At 34.2% G+C, this 18084-nt stretch overlaps 1 protein-coding gene across 3 annotated transcripts in view; it reads right to left on the reverse strand.

The window, feature by feature from the left end:
• Positions 1-4472: 4472 nt before the first annotated feature.
• The window catches only part of LOC128988720 (dyslexia-associated protein KIAA0319-like), a 44468-nt gene continuing 30856 nt past the window's right edge, over positions 4473-18084 (reverse strand). For all 3 annotated transcript variants that reach the window (XM_054410297.1, XM_054410299.1, XM_054410298.1), the window contains exons 10-20: positions 15118-15346; positions 14130-14274; positions 12405-12516; positions 11347-11495; positions 10491-10681; positions 9381-9480; positions 7810-7955; positions 6934-7102; positions 6124-6225; positions 5044-5208; positions 4473-4802 (exon numbers count right to left, since the gene is read on the reverse strand). In XM_054410297.1, the coding sequence (XP_054266272.1) occupies positions 4642-4802; positions 5044-5208; positions 6124-6225; positions 6934-7102; positions 7810-7955; positions 9381-9480; positions 10491-10681; positions 11347-11495; positions 12405-12516; positions 14130-14274; positions 15118-15346 (1669 nt within the window). In that variant the 3' untranslated portion in view covers positions 4473-4641. The remainder of the gene's footprint in view (positions 4803-5043; positions 5209-6123; positions 6226-6933; positions 7103-7809; positions 7956-9380; positions 9481-10490; positions 10682-11346; positions 11496-12404; positions 12517-14129; positions 14275-15117; positions 15347-18084) is intronic.

Here is an 18084-nt window from a genome sequence, read left to right on the forward strand (position 1 = left end):
TTTACCAATCAGTTTCACCATGTGGATAGGATGTAATTAACCTGTTTCAATAGTCAAACATAATTTGTTCTGTCTATTAGTGATGGTCAAAACCAGAATTTTCTAATCTCAAAACCAAAACCGAAACTTAAAAAAATCGAATCTCGAATCTCAAAACCTAAACGCGAAACTTTTTTACTTTGCTGGTTACAAGGGTTAAGGTTACAAAAAAAATACAGGTAATAATAAAATGTTAAGTACTGTATGCAATCAAATTGAAAGAGGTCTTCTGACACTGACATAATAACATCTGAGTTGTATGTTTTTCCAGTTATAGTATTTAAGATGTCTCTTGAAGTTCAGAATCAGAATACAATTTACTGTTTGCATTACTGTTAATGGTGATCTGATTGATCTATTGCTACCAGCTTGTGTGGAAAGTGGAAACAGTTTTAGAGACAATAATAATGACGCAAAATATGTCAGCAAAATTTCAAAACTTTTGAATCTCGAATCTCAAAACCGAAACTTTTCCAAAGTTTTGATGGTTTTGAGATTCGGTTTCGACACATCACTCACTACTGTCTATTCATTGCTTTTCCCTTTCTTCTTCAGAAGTTCTTCTTCAGCTGTTGGGATCCACAGGCTTGTCAATGAAAAATTAGGGTTTACTGTATTTGTTTGCATATGGAGTCAAGCCGATCTAGGTCTAGAGACCTTCACTTGTAGACTTAAATGAAAAATATTTGTGGTGAAACAAAACACATTTTAGCCATATATACATCACATTTATTACAAATCAATAATTTATTTACATAGTTTACATAATGTAAATGAATCACACACCATTCGTTGGTTACCGTAAGTAGGCTACAGCAAAATACACCTGGTATGTCATGACTAGCACAGTTGATATATTGTATTCAAATTAATACAAATCTTAACTAAGGTGAAACAAACAAAATATAAATGCAATAAAACTTACCAAGGACACAAATATTGTGATATAAATAATATAATACTTCTAAGATGTAAAAATACTACACGTCCAGAGTGTTATCCATCATATAAACTAATTACTTGAACATAGATGTCACTCCTCTTAAGTTTTGGCAAGGCTCCACTAGAAAAACAGGCCATGCTGCACAGGATCCATGACGTCACACTTTTGGATAGATTGGGTCCCCGGAATTTCATCCCCCTGGGCAAAGCTGACGTCACTATGACTGTTGAGGGCGGAATTTTACCCCCGCGGATTTGGAAGTCTTTTTGTCAGTTTTAATTTAATAGTAAACATTTTATTATTAAGTAGCCTATTTGTAATCTCAACTAAGGAAACAGGTTTCGCTGTTTAATTTCGATATTCGGGATTTCGGTTTGGGACCAACTGTTTTTTAATATGTATGTATAATAAACTGAGTATCTCATTAAAATGATAATTGGTTGAATGTAGTTGTAGGCATCCGGTACAAAGTATTCGACCGATTATTGTGTTGACTAAACTGCAAGGAAACCCAAATGTTTGTATATACATATTACCCAGCAGTTGGCCCCAAAAGTCAAATCCCAAAACTCGAATATTAAAATTAAAATTCAAAACCTGTTTGTTTAGTTAAAGTTACAAATAAATTAAGATAAGCTACTTAATAATAAAATGTTTACTATTTTATTAAAATAAAACTAAAAAAGAAAATTAATCATTCTCACTTATTTCTATATGCCAGGGGCCACTAAAAAATCCGGGCCACTCTAGGTTTTTATAATTTGGTGTGTTCTGATTATATTCACAACCGTGAAAATATAAATTTAATTCCACCTTTAATCCATCGAACTGATGTGCAACTCAAGTTTGTGGCTGGAATTTTACCCCCTGGTTTGTGACGTCATTTTTGCCCAAGGAGATAAAAATCTGCTACCCCGATAGATTCACTGCCATATATCATATGTTTTAGGTAAATGAGCTCGGTTTGTCAAATTTTAACGGCAATATTTTAGTACAACTATCCACCACCGTGACATATTATTGTGCTGCCTGCGCTGCAGCATGGCCTGTTTTTCTAGTAGGGCCTTGGTTTTTTGTAGGTAACTATTTTTACGTCAGTTTGGTTATCTTCCCTATTTGAAGTCACAGCTAACTGAAGTTGAACAAAATACCCTTGTTTTACAATCAATATCTCTGTCCAATTGATCTAACCTAATCTTGTGTGCAGGTTATTCTAGCTGTTCTATTACGGCTGCATTTATCGACACCAATTAATACACAATGTGTTATCCTGGCGGCCAAATCCAGCAAGGGAGATCAGTGCCTATAACACCCGCACGACATTCACCTTGTCAGCCTAAATCACTAAACCTCCACGCCTTTCGATAAAAAGAAATTGTTGTAATGATTAGTTCATTTAAGTCACTAAATATTAATAATTGATGGTTTGAGTTAAACTCTCAGTTACAATCATTATTAAAAACTAAAAATAATTTGATGACAAGGGCTTCAAGTGACTTGTTTTGGCCCGAGCTCTAGCTTAACGACCAAGGTGAAACAAGCTAAAAGTGAAACTTAAAATGGATTTACCAATAACGAGGTGTTAGCCCGTCCTACGTACGGGAATTCAGTAGTCAGTTAAAACCGTGTACAATTCAGATCAGCTAGTTTACACATATAAAGACAAAGTTTCTTGCAGTTTTAATGTGAAAAATCATCTTGTAAACAAATGTTGTGTGACCAAATATGTTTTTATTCCATCATAGGCCTATACGATATGCATTTTAAATCCGATAATTTTACAATAAAACAGCAATTCTGCAATTTTTACGATGTGAAAAGCGTTGAAGTGAGATTTGCAGCCGATTCGCACGAAGCACACTGATTATAAGTAGCCTACTACAGTAGAGAGAGTAATAGTCAATTGAGAAGTGTATAGACTTAGTCAATGATACCACCTTCCATAGCATACCTGCCTCTTCCATAATTATTATCACCACAATACAACTACTATACACAATTTCCAGTAGGTCTGAATAGAAACAACCTAAAATAAAACGATAATATCCAATAAAATTCACAGTACACATAATTTAACTTTGGTGTTCTAACATCAAAACTAATCGTCACGCCTATCCTTTATATATATTTCACTGCATTAATTGCTAAATAAATAAGTGTAAACAAAGAAAAGTAAAAACAATAACAGTTTGTTTTGAAACAGCTGTTTGGTTCAAATAACATTCATTTGAAAAAAAGAACTGGTCACATGTAGCAGGAATATAAAAAGCTAGTAAAGCTAATGACGTAATTGTCAATGTTTATTATCCATACCGTTATCAGTTCTATCCATGATAATTACCCACCCTCATTGAATAAATGTACATCGTAATTTCCCATATTACTTAATTTAAACTACAATATATTCATAGTTGAAATAAAAGCGATATTTTCACGTTTGGGGCGCTGATATAGGCACCCCCAAACGTAACCACAACTGAACACTATTTCATAAAAGGATAGTTTGTCTAATTGCAGTATCCTAGGTCAATGTTGACGTTGTGTTCAATCTTTGTATAAAACTCGGCTGAGGTTGTGGTGGTAATTTAAAATCGTGATTCCTGATTATTCTTGATCTTCTTTTTATGACATCAATATTTCCGGGCCTAATCCAAACAAAGTTAAAGCAGACAAAACATTAATTGTAAACAAAAAGCTACCATGAAGAATTAAAACATGTAAAAATTGCTATTTTTCTATTCTTTCCTCGAAAAGTGGAATAGTAAAATAATTTGCATTTATCCTTTTTTTATTACGACTCGTGTACAGAGCCTCGATTTGTACTGTGGTTTAATTAATTTTGGTCTAAACTATTTTAAACTGTGGTCTAATTATCTCTACTAATCTTACTTATTTCCCATAATCAATGACAAAATTAGAGTAAATAAAATAACCTCCTAGTTCCATAGTTTATATTTAACCAGCTGTTTGTTAAAACAAATTATATTGCTCTAAAACAAATCGAAGATTACAATGATTGCTTTAAAAACATATTTTGAACATTCTAGTATTTTACTATGTATAATTTAATTAATCTGTCATCCTCTTACAAAAGAATTGAACGTTTCAATGATTTGCATTACACATAGTATAAATAAGTCAACCCTAAGTATGTCTTTACATTTCTATCCAAATGCTGAATTTGTGACACAAAAGCTGAATGCTTACAGCTGTTATGTTAAGCAAATTATTTTATGCCAAAAGGTAGTTTAGAATCTTAGCGTCGGCTGCTAGACTTTTGAAAAATTAAAACTAAATTTCTAAAAAACTGGGACCCTAAACTAAATTTATGGCTTCGACATTCCCTAGTTCTCAAAATTATCTTTCTTTCAACACAAAAATCATGAAAATCCGTCGAGTGGTTGATTCAGAATCGTGAAATAAAAAAACACTGTTTCGTTTTAATATTATAGATTATGTTATTCCTTTCTGGAATAAATAAATCGTACTAGCCTACCAACTCAGTATAAAATTAAAATACTATCTTTTGATAAGTAGATGAAAAACGAGTTAAAACATTATTGTGCATCCTTTTGAAAGAGAGTACTGTTAAACAAGTCAATAAATATTCTTAGGCTTAAAACTACTTCCATCACATTAAAAATTTGTATCACAAATAGTTAGGTCTTTACTCTCCTCTCCATCTTGAACCCTGTCATTGGTCGATTGTTCTTCACCCCGTTGCGGGCATCTCCGTTCGTCAATTTGTTCGGTTTGCGGCTCTCGAATAAAATATCTGAGTCCGACTCGCTTTCCGACACCATCACTTTCCCCAAAGGCACTGTAACATAATTCAACATTGCTAATAGTCTTGTTGTTTCACTTTTGTTTGTACTTAACTGAAGACACTTGCATTTATTTTCACACAACATAAATATAACCAGAAAAAACTTGGAAACAGGTGAAATAGTAACAGAAAATAATATAATTCATGTTATATTATTTTCTGTTTCTATTTTACCTGTTTCCCAGCTTAATTTGAATCTTCATTATTGTCTAGAAAAGCGTAACTAAAATCTTACAGCGTGAGTCTTCGTTATTGTCTAGTAAGGCATAACGCTGCCTCTTGGAAGGACGTTGGCAACAGAGGCAGAGTCTAGAGCAGACACACACGAGGCCCCAAACACAGCCAACCACACATACGAAACATGTGAACAGTGCAATCACTACGTACAGGATACTCCAGTCTGGAAAATGAGATTCAGTAATAGAAAATAAATCATATTAATACATCATAAATAACAACTTAGCTGGGTAGCTGAGTGGATAAAATGTTTGCATAACAATCGGTAAGCCGGTTCAATTCTGAGAAAAGTCAAAACTGGTTTCTGAGGCAAAATCAATAATGCAATACCCTTTTAATGTTCAAATACTGTATTAAGTGGTTTGCTGTAAGACATTAGATGAATAAAACTACTAACCTACGATGAATTAAATTACTTTTTTATTTTAGATCTACACTGTAAAGAGTGATTTACCTACCTCTGTGACAACACAATTAAATAAAAAAATATTTAAAATACATACGTACATAAACTGTTTGGTCTCTTGTTTACATTCTGATTGTGGTTAGACACTCAACAGAACGATAAGCTATTAAATTATAATTCATAATTAAACCTTTATATAAAAGTCAGAAATATTTAAAGTGAACTCTAATAAATAAATCTCTAGAAATAAATCAAACGCAAGAGGGTGAGGCCCTGAAGAAAACTACCTTTTTAGTTACCATTCGTCTCTCCGCTAGGTAATAAGCTTTAAAATGATACCTCATCGTAAAAATCAGTTAAATAGGACAGCTAGAAAAGGGATGTTAGAAGGAATAGCCTTACTGTAGTACTGTAAAAGTAAAATACAATTTACAGTCAAGTAAATAAATACTATAAAAAAAAAATGTTTTTGACAAAATATTTAGTTTTTAACTTTACACATAGTAAAAACATAAGGAGTGTTTTGGTAAAATTTTGGAACACCTTTTTTCAATAAGAAGGGCAGGAGTTTCAGTTTAACAACATTTTGAACTAAAAATAATTACTAAATTAGTACCAATAAAGTTTTAAGATAGAGATTTTTCCGCAGATAAAAAATACTACAATTTTTACCACAGTTGGAGTCACCGTCTCCAAAATGTTTCCGGAACAAATCCTGCATCCAGAAAGCCTCGCACATACATTGTCTAGTGGCCTGGTCACACACTCCGTGGCCTGCAACAAACACATTCTGTTAAATTTATAAGGGAAAGTCTGTGTTTGTTTGGCTGTAAACTATTGAAGTTAACTTTGATATCTATTTGACATGTGATTATTTTTTTCCTAAATAAGAGACATTCTTTAATAGCCACCACAAAAAGGCATATTTTTGTGATGTTATGGTGCTAGATTTTAAAAACTCATACAATGACAAATTCTCTCATTAGCTTGTCAAAAACTAATTGCTAAGTGGTGGGAGTAACTGTGACATTTTATGAGTAAAATTGCAACATCTTTACAACTGTGATTTTTACAGCATTGGTGGTTGTACCATTTTGTTTAGAGTTCAAAGGGCCATTACACAATAAATCAAAATTGTTTTTTATGGAAAAATTACTATTAAGAAACACCATTAAACAAATGAAAATATTGCCTGGAGATACCATGGTTTAGTACCCACATACTGTACCAAATTCCACCACAATCCAACCACAGGTGTAGTCTGTAGCTCTGTACACATCTACACACACAGACACACTTTGAAAACTACATTTTGGGTTCAGAGGAATCAAAAATTACAGCAAAAATGTATATCCCCCCAAAACTCAACTAAAAAATGTTGAGGGAAACAATACTGTCTCCATATACTATGTATAGGGGGAGAAAGTAAAAGTAAGTCATTGTAAAACAGCTTTGAGTAACCCGGCAAACTGTCTAACTGACCTGAACAATTGTTTTGGCAGACTGTTGTCTGGATGTTGGCGACACTGAGCTGTAACAACACAGAGTCTTGCGCCAACTTATTACGCAGCGTTCGCACCACCGAGGGACCGGGCAGAGCGCCGTGGGAGGTTGTCACATAGAACACCAGGACTGCTCTACCAGTCGCTGCCTGGGGACCGAAGAAGAAGACTGATAAAACCTTGTAATCAATCTACCAATATAATACATGCTAGAATTTTAGAAAAAAGGTGAGTACTGTAATAAATTTCATATAAGATAACAGAATATCAGCACAATGAGAACACAAAATTAAATGTATACAGTACAGGGTGTCCCTTAGACACGTACCAATAAATTTAGGAATACTGGTTTGATGAGTCAAAATAAAACGAAAACCAGAATAAACTTTTTTAGCTAGATATAGGCCATTTTGTGTTTTTTTTATTTATACCTCAAATGTTTCTTGAAACATTTTTGAGGATGGTAATCCCGCGCGAGACAAAGTCAAGTCGACCATACTTACACGGTGAACACCTATTTCACGGACTAGTAACGTAATATACTCTATTACTTATATTTACCGTCTTAAATGTTAACAGTTAAATATAAAACTTTACAGTTCACTTTCAATCTTTAACTCTTCTTCTACATTAAATATTTACATTCCTACCATCTACTGTACTCTGTCACACAATTGTTTTTTGTTTACAAAAATCCAACTCGTCATAGAGTTTAATATAAAAACAACAAACATAGAGAAAGTACCTTACAAAATTAACAACATGATTACATACACAAAACAACAAAAACTGGTCACAAGACAACATTGTTATATTCCAATTCCTCGACCTTAATCACAATATTGCAGACAATTACCTCAGTCTGCAGAGCTCTAACAACCAGACTAGCTGCATCCCGCAGCAGCAGTCCCAGCTTCATGACAACAGAGTCACTGCGGGACTTGGTCAGCTGACTAGACTCAATGTTGAGAGTCAACTCTACCAGGTGGTACAGATGGGGATCTGTCAACACATACCAGCTTTATTTATCTCTAGGTTATGATTAAACTATGGATGGGCCGATTCCCGTTTTTCAATAACGATTCCTGTTCCGATTCTGTGATATTGATTCTCGATCCTGATTCTATAGGTTTATTTGTATATAGAAATTATATACTAATATATACTCATGTTATGTGAATATAGGATTTTACTCATTAATTTATATTTTAACCCTCCACACCTTAAATTGATTTTGAAACAGTGAACACTCACAGAGTTTTTTCTTGGGTAAAGAATTCATGGACAAACAGTTTGAATATATATGTTACCATGTGAAAACTCTGTGAGGTCACCTCTAAAGGGTTAATGGTACAGCAAAACCTCACTAACTCAACTCAACTATTTGTGGACCCAGATTTTGTTGAGTTATCTAGAACGTTGTAGTTCATAATGGGGTTTTAAACAGTTCTAAAACCAATTTGGACTTATGGTATTCAGCTTTGGGGATCAGCAAGTACCTCAAACATTGAAATTATTCAACGTTACCAATCAAAATTATTACGTAAAATTGTCAACGCTCCTTGGTTTGTTACCAAACACTTCACAATGATCTACAAATTCGAACAGTCAAAGAAGAAATTACAAAATCTAGTGAAAAATACATTATAAAATTGGAAAATCATTCAAATCATCTTGCACTTAATTTATTGGACAATCACAACACCATTTAGAGACTGAAGCGACATACGATATTGGACCTACCATTCAGATTCGGCTAAGTGTTATCAAAATTGTCTTTGTTAGCTAGTGTTGACAGTGGTCAATCACTAGCTCATGTTCTTCAAGTTATTTTTGTATTACTATTTATATCATTTGCTTATTGTTCAGCTTGAACAGATTGTAAATTAAATAAAGTAAAAGAAAACCTGCATATTTTCACATATTGAGTAAGCAAACCTTCAAAGAAATGTCAAACTTTCAACAATTGAAACTAAATGCTCTGATAAAAAACTTTTTTATGTGCGTCCTTCCTGTCACATGTTGACTGTCAGGTTAGTGAGTTTTCACTCTACTATTAATATAAACTAGACCTAACTAAGAACAAACATACAAGCCTTGGAAAAATGTTTTTCAAGAATACATATAGGCTATATTTTTTATACTACCTTATCTGACAACAACAAATTAGTCATATTCAGAAGGTTTTAGTGTACACAAGAAAGTAAAATTCAAAAACTTCAAAGAGATTTTAGAAAATGAATAATTTTTCAATCCAAGCTGTGAGGAAAATACGTAAATTCAGAAAAGATAGCCAAACAAATACGTTAGTTTAAACTTCATGTAATAACTTACGTTGCCTTGCTACTACAGATTAAAAACATCAATTAGATTTTGAAAATAAACACACACATGGTCATTCCTTATAAATATTGATGGTTTGCTGACCTGGTTTAACAATGACAGAGACAGTGTCTTCGTCCCATTCTCCTTGTTCATCCGTAACTCTCAGACGGAACAAGTAACGCCCAGCCACAACGTTGGTCAACTGGAAGGCAAGAAAAGAATCAAGCCCTAACCAAAGTTGTACTGGTTTATACATTCAAACTATGTATAAATGAAGGATGTGAGTATCAAATAACTTAGAGGGAATATACCAGAGTCAAGTTATTTACGCAAAGTGGCACATTTTTAAACGAGAAAAATCTTTTGAGACCTACGAGGCTTGTCCGTATTTTATTGAGTTTAAAAAAGACTTTCATCTTGAAATGCACAATATTTTGTCAACAGTTTTGAATGTGAAAGCAACAAAATAATTGTGCTCAAAAAGGTTCTTACAACATTGAGGTTAGGATGTTTAGCTAAGCTGTATTTTTGAGGCGACGTAACAAACAATGTAATTTACAACTTTTCAACTTACTACTAATACTAAGATACTCTTCATTTACAAACTGTTAACTTCATAAATAATAACTACTTCATTGTTTAACTAATAAAACGTTTATTTGTTCCTTTATTACATTTTACAAGCAAGAATTAATTTAATCTTTATACAATCCATTTTCTGTTGATAACCATACAATTAATAAACATAGCCTAAAGTTTGTTTTGTTCAGTTGTCCAGTGTGAGGGTAATTAGTGAGCATTTAGTGGACAAAGTAAAATGTTGAGCAATCAGCTGTATTGCAAACTAATTGAAGTGAACCAAATGTCACTTTGTATCAAAACTGTAGTCCTACAGTACGAGAACAGTTCAAGAGAGTCTGTAGTTGAGGGAGGAGCCTATTTACCACGTGACTTTGAAGGAGCCAATAAGGACAGTGTGGTGTTGCCAAATCTAATAATACCAGCTGATTTGAAAATATTGTTTAGTATATTTTAATTAGAGTCGAAAATTAGTGAACGGGCGATGTTACAACGTCGCGCTAGTCCAGTCTTGCTATTGGCTGCCGCCAACTGCAGACTCTCGTGGCCCCTAGTGTAGTCAAAAATACTGATAGCTACTTACTTCAAGGCTTGCTTGAAAATGCAACTGTACAAAATTGTTTAAGTACTCACCATGAGGGTTGGTGAAGTGTCGGTGCCGGCTATGATGGTGCCGATAGCGAGGCTAGTGGGTTCCCGGGTCCACAGCCACTTGGCTATAGCCAGGTCATCCCGGGACTGAGACCCGTTGAGTACGAGCACGTCTACAGGCAGTTCTACAGTGTGGTCTCCTCCTGCATTGGCCTTGGGCGGGGAGTTACTGTCTGCGGAAAAAATACAACTTCATCTTTTGCTGTTGCACATTCACGTTCTAGTACGCTAGCCTCTAATAGGAACTATTTTCCCATTACTTAGGCCTAATTGTTCACATCATTATTAGATAAGAATGCATTGGTGATTGCAGGATTTGAACCCAGGACCTCATGGACCAAAGTTCTGCGCTGTGCTGTACCAGACCAACTTGCTTCCTGTTTCAACTTTAAATGGATAGTATAATAATCATCTCAAAATGGATGGTAATACACAGAGTAGTAGCTACATGTTCTTCAGTTATCCGACCCTTTATACAGACAATCCAGTACCGAGAAATTTGTGCCATTAGTTGTACAGAAGCACCTCAATAACTGGAACCTTAATATCTTAAATTCTTTGATATCTCTAATTTTTGAATTTTTCATAATCCCCTTGAAATCCTGAGAGTCTGCAATTTGTTGATTAGCCTAATGATTTACATTACAGATAGAGGTAAAATAATAACCGCACTCAGTAAGATTTTGGTAGGTTAGTACAAATATTTTAACTTAAAATGAAATAAAGCCAACTTTTACAACCCCTTAGCGTTTATGGTAGAAAAAGGCTTAGGCCATAGCGCTTCTAGGATTGAAACTATAATCTCAAATCACTCGTAAGAGAAACAAGATTTACTCACTCTGGGTAACAGTGACTCCGACAGTGTTAGTGGCGATGTTGCCGTTACCGTCCGTCACCGTCAGTTTGAACACGTACTGCCCCTTAGTGAGTCCGGTCACGTTGGTAACACTCTCGTTGTGCGCACTGAACTCCACATTGCCTGGACCACTGTTAAATGAAAGTATACAAAATTAAAGTATTTACATTGAGTTTATGAAATAATGAGCTTTTGAGAAGTATTTCAAGAGATTAAGACCACGCCTTTGATCTAGGCTATGCCATATGAGTCAACGTCATCGCTTTGATGGAAAATAGATTTTGTAAAAGTGATACTAATTGTGTTGGGGAGGCCAAGTACCATCTAGGGTACCAGTGGCCACAGCAGTAAGTAAGTAAGTAAGATACTAATTGTTATTTTTATTTACTACGCTGAGGTGGTAGCCATTATATCCTCTCATATTTGACCACTGATTTTGAGACTTTGGAGTGATTGGAGGGAGAGAAAATGTCAAATCAAACATTTTGATTTGATTGTTAGATCTTCAACCTAAAAGGTTTGCATATCTCCAAACCATTTAAACAATGTTGCAATGTCTAGTTAAAATAGTGCAATAAGCATAGTAAATCTTCTAAAGTTTTCTATGGGGAGTCGATTACCCAAAAGTTATGGTTATGGAGCAGACAAAACAGAAGACAATAGTTTATTTTAATTAGGATTAAACACATTAGAAGCAAAAGTTAGACAAGTAGTATGATTAAAGCTAAATCATTAAAATGACATGTAAAAAACAAAAACTTAATTTAATTATTTTCTAAATGGCCTACTTGTTTGTATATAGATGCCCATATTTTCTTTATTTACAACTAATTTCAACTGACATAGCTCATAATTTGACACTTTATTCAGTTATCACTACAAAAATACTTAATAATGAAAATACTAAATAATGATCTGATGATTGATTTTTTTTTATTTGTGGAGATGGTTCACGTCATTTGTCATGACATTTTAAACATAACAAAAATATTCGATGCCTAGCTAAAATATATTTTTAAATTACACATTCAAACCCCTACCTGACCATTTCCCAACTCCAAGAGACAATTTTAATATCATCAGAACTTTTGCTTCCATCCAATAGTACGGTAGTTTGAGGCAGTGAGACAGTTATGTTCGTTCCGGCATTAGCTGAAAACAAGAAGATTGGAGGTAGAGAAGAATCATTCAGAGTGAAGTGTTGTGTAGTTTCAAAGTGATTTTTTAACATGGATTTAAAAAAATTAAAACTTTGCCTTGGGATTTAATAAAAACTTCTGTAGGTCAATAGAGGTAAGAAACTACGTTACTTTGCAATAACAGGAACGTTCCTTGGATTTTTGGCAATACTATTATTTTTGTCACTATTACTTCCTTATCAAGAACGTTTTTGGTTGCTGTTATTAGGTTTTTTTTTAATTCACTTGTTCTAACTGTTAAGACGACGTAATAATATAATCGTATTCTCAGTAATCTTTCACCAAGGTATTATATTATTTTGTGATGTTCGCTGTCAATAAGAAGACACGATCAGCAGGATGGTTATATTATTTCGTAATGCTCCCCGTTTATAAGAAGATACTTTCAATGTTATTTCACTTGTTCATTCTAACTGTTAAGATAACGTTATAATAATTGTATTCTCAGACCTCAGTAATCTTTCACCAAGGTACAGTACACTCTCGACTATCCGAGACACGGTTATCGGAGCCCTCGGGTCATCCGAGGTCATTTTAGGCCTAAATACGGCCAGGAAACAATGATTTTATTTTTATGATATTTCTGTTGAAGTTAAAGTAATAATATCATGCAATTTGGGATTTCTCAAATTAATACTTTATATAATAATTAATGATCACAGATATTGTTTTAACATACTAATGATCTACAATAACTTAGAAAATGAAAATCACACACAGTACTAGGTTGGCCGGTAACTATTGGTAAGGTGGATGAGTCGTCTGCAGAACGTCAAAAAATCAGTAGCATTTCTGCTCGGGCATTGCCAGCTCCTATCGCGTTTTGACAGCGATTTTCATTACAATCTTTTAATATTGACATGATCATGTCAAGTATAGTTCAAGTTAAACTCAAACAAAGATTAATTTTACACTTTAAAAACTATAAGGACCCACCTTATTCTGTTTTTATTTAATCCTGTAGAGTGTTGACTTGGAATAATTTAATAATACTGTATGTACAGTTTTACAAGACAATATAAGAAGTGTAAGCATGTTTGAGTTGATGTTTACATTAATAACACTGCCTTATTACATTTTCCATCAAAATACCAACTACTATCATTTTGCATTTAAATTCACTATGCATTGTTATTAAATTATATACATTATAAGTCTTTGACTTCCTAATGTGGTACTGTAACCCCTAACCTCAAAATCTAAGAGACCTCCATGTCATCCGAGATTCTCGGTAACCGAGGTAGTCTCAGTCCCAACAACCTCGGTTAATCTGGAGTGTGCTGTACTATGTTATTTTGTGATGCTCACCGTCAATAAGAATACACGATCAGCGGGATAGTTATTTCATTTTTCGTACAAATAGTTCTAATGAAAGTTCTGTAACTAAAATAACAGGAAATGAAACAATATTTTATTTCCCAATTGAACATTGAGGAAAACTTCAGTAATAGTATTATTTACCCTACATTAAATAATGACACACGTCTATGACAGCACAATTTAGGAGTTTCAATCATACAACTACGGTACCATGCTTAAATGTTAATATGAATATGGTTCACTCACCAGACGGTGGTTTGTTGGTGGGAGGTTTGACAAACACATGAACAGTTGAAGTGTCCGACTGATCGGCTTCATCAGTCACTTTCAGTATGAACGTGTACATCCCCTCCTCCAGATTGGACAGCTCGAGGTAAGGGGTGCGTGTTTTCTGTGGCAAAAGATAAAGAAAAACTAAATCTTTACCATTACTTTTGAAACGGTGTAGTGGTGTCAAAATTACATGAAGAATCATTTTTCATTTGGCTCTACAAGATAAGTAGAATATAACAAAATAGTCATCAACAAAACAGAGTTAAAGATAATCGAGAGGGAGTCACAATCTAACACTTTATAACTGAGACATAAATAATGACATTAGAATTTATTTTTATTTTGTCGGAGCATCGGTTCTTCTTAAGGTAGTCATATTCAACACGCATTAAAAACAAACACTCAACATGTATGACAACAGTTGTACTACAACATAAACTCCTGCCGGTCGAGTTCTAGTCACACGTGTTTGTTTTTAATGAGTGTGTGTTTTTAATGTTCCCATCCTTGAAATGCAGATGATGGCTGCAAAGCAAGCCAAAACTAGTTACCACTGCAACCGGTTGGACTGGTTATAAAGGTAAAACCAATAGGATTACTGATAATACAGGTATTTAAACTACTTTTAGTATATCTCTGTAGGCTACTCCTCTAGCAAAATCATAATAAATAAATTCAAAATAGTTTTTAACAATACTGAGAAATATTTTCTTTTAACAGTAGGAGAATATTTTCAGTTGGGTAGCCTCTGGATTACTGTTTTTTTATACTTTAAAATGGTTTAAATACCTGCATAAAGTCACCACAGCAATTAAGGATTACTTTACACAGTTATTTAAACCACTTTAAAGTATAACAATATTTTGAAAATAATATTTTAAAATTAAGGAAAAATAAAAATACACTCTAGAAAAACAGAGAATAAAGTTTTTAAAATTCAAAGTTTTACAATTGAACTAACCTGCATGTCAACAGCTTTATCCTGGTCAGACGGGCTTTTCGTCCACTCCCAGCTGACGATGGCCTTGTCGTCTGAACTGAGACTGCCGTTGAGAGTGACATTATTGTGAGGCAGGTAGAGTATCACGTCTTGGCCTGCATTGGCCACTGGAGGATAATCTGGCATCTGCAGTACTGTGATGTTGGCTACTGTAGAGTTCTTCTCATGGTCAGAATCTTCCACTGTCAGCCTACGGGAAAGAGGTCACTTTAATCGTCTTTAATATCAAGGTTTGGTTTGTTGGTGAACAGATCTGACCTTGTTATTAGCGAAATTCATACATAGCAATGAGCTATTGTCTCATAGTAATACCTAGATACGGATCAATTAAAAAACAAATTTTATGTTCTCAGAAGCAAAAAACACCATCAACAAGTTTGAGAACTAGAATTATTGGGTTATAAAAAATGTATTTTAAATCTTTTCACGCTCAAAACAAAATATTTCACAAATACTTAATAACATTTTTGTTTAGAGCTTAAAAGCAAATAGTTTTGTATATTGAAGTGTTGTCTTACAATAATGGCATTGACGTAGTGTTATATAGTCAATGATAATGGTTACAGGAAGAATTACCATGTTATTCTTATGGAAAAAAGTAAACAGTTGTTGTTGTTGTTCATAGATATATTTTGATTAAATTTGAAAAAATGCATTTATTTCATACTACTCATTTTATCAAAAAAGACTTCTTCCCTTACCTGTAGCACCAAACCTAAGTACTTGTTAAACCGAATTGCATTGAAACTGGAGTTAAATCTGACATCTTTCAGGAAATATTTTAGTGAAAATCCAATCAGGCAAAAGGAAATTTGCTTAGTCTGCAGGTTTCCTGCAGCGGGGTATATTTCATTAAGATGTATTCTCATAACAAATTGCATAAAATACATAACTATGATGTCCGTTCATCAATAATATAAAGTAGGCCTAGAATGATAAAAAGCCAAAACATGTGTATTATTTAAAAAGTGAGAACCTTTACAAAATTTATATATTTTGAAACACTCATAAAAATGGTGTTACTAGACAGATTAGTTCAAAAGTTAATAGTTAATGTCCAACCCTGAATGTTTTAAGAAAATCACGAATTGAAAATTTAAAATGTAACTAGTTTAAACAGTCAACTTAAAAGTGTCGAATCATACGTATCTACATACAATGTTGATGTTACACACCTAATTTTGCTCCTCATCAAAGTTTCTGACTAGCTATTATTTTCTAATTTTGAAGATTGAACTTTTGTTTATGGTGGAAAAATGTTCACCTGGAGTTGTGTGTTAACATTGGTGACCTATTTTTCATTAGTGACCTGTGATTTTCCCATAGTCAAAACAAACTATGGTTACATCAAGGGGAAATACAATACTTCTCGTAGTGGAAGAGAGTTTTCATCGTTTCTCGGAATTCCCTACGCAGCACCACCGATAGGAAATCTTCGCTTTAAGTCACCAGAACCTCCAACAAGATGGGAAGGAGTTAAGGACGCCATAGAAGAAGAAAAAATCTGCTCACAGGGTAAATATGGAGGTAAAGAAGATTGCCTTTTTGTTAACGTTTTCAGCCATCTAATGACAAACGGAACTCTAATGCCTGTCATGTTTTTTATCCACGGAGGAGCTTTCTACATGGGTTCCTCAACATTAGGGTTGACAGGACCAGAATACTTCATGGACAAAGATATAGTGTTGGTAACAGTGCAATATCGTCTCGGGCCGTTCGGATTCTTGAGTTCCGGAGACTCTGTGATTCCTGGCAATATGGGCTTGAAAGACCAGGTGATGGCGTTGACATGGGTGCGAGACAACATTCGGTTTTTTGGAGGTGACCCCGAGAGAGTGACCTTGTTTGGAAGCAGCGTTGGAGCTTCTTCCGTCCATTTACATATGCAATCACCGATGAGCCAGCATTTGTTTGCAAAAGGAATCTCCCAAAGCGGAACAGCCCTGACTGCTTTTGCACTTACTGGGAAAGGCACTGCTAAAAGATCCATGTTACAATTTGCCGAACAATTAAACTGCACAGATTTGAGGGAACTTATCATTTGTTTACAACTAAAAAATACTCAAGAAATTGAAGACGCACACAGAGTGCTGCAAAATTCTAGATATGCTATGATGAAGAGCATTTTTCGTCCAGTTGTCGAAATAGATCATGACAACGCTTTCATTGCACAAAATCCATTTCTCGCAACAACTCATAAATCCTGGCTCTTGGGTGTTACTGCAAATGAGGGAATATTAGATATTCCAATAAAGTATTTGAATTACACCATAGAAAAGATTCAAAGTGATCCTACGAATTACCTCAGTAAAGCTTTACTTTTTGAGGATTTGTTTTTAAACGCTAGTGATATTGAAAAAGAAATCCACAAGTTCTTTTTCAAAAACTCTACAACAAGACATGAAACAGTTGCTTCGATGGAGAAGATGTATACTGATTGGTGGTACCTGTGGCCTCTGGAGGAGTCAGCGAGGAGACACAACGGAACATTGTACTGCTACATTTACGACCATCTTGGTGAATTTTCTTACGTAGACATTTATAATAGTCCTCGTGGTTTTGGGGTGAGTCATCTCGATGACCTTATTTCACTATTCAAACATTCTAAATACTTTGGAGATTTAAATACAGTTGACAAAACTATATCTGAACTGATGGTAGACTTGTGGGTAAATTTTGCCACTTATGGAGACCCAACTCCTTTTTCTATCAGTAGAAATCCACAAGCACCTGGCAGCAAGGATTTTAAATGGGAAAAATCAGACAGGAATCGCTCTAGTTGTATTCATATTAGAACTGAGTTTCTCTCTAACAACGATATTTTTACAAGCCGGTTACAATTTTGGAGAAATCTTGTTATGGTTTATAACATTTAAAATTTATGAACTAACCAAAATAATTATGTATAGAAAGAGTAAAAATACTTGA

This window comes from Macrosteles quadrilineatus, unplaced genomic scaffold (assembly GCF_028750875.1).
Source record: "Macrosteles quadrilineatus isolate MER2022 unplaced genomic scaffold, UCM_ALF_1.0 Scaffold_3__2_contigs__length_128488019, whole genome shotgun sequence".
Classification (NCBI taxonomy): domain Eukaryota; kingdom Metazoa; phylum Arthropoda; class Insecta; order Hemiptera; family Cicadellidae; genus Macrosteles; species Macrosteles quadrilineatus.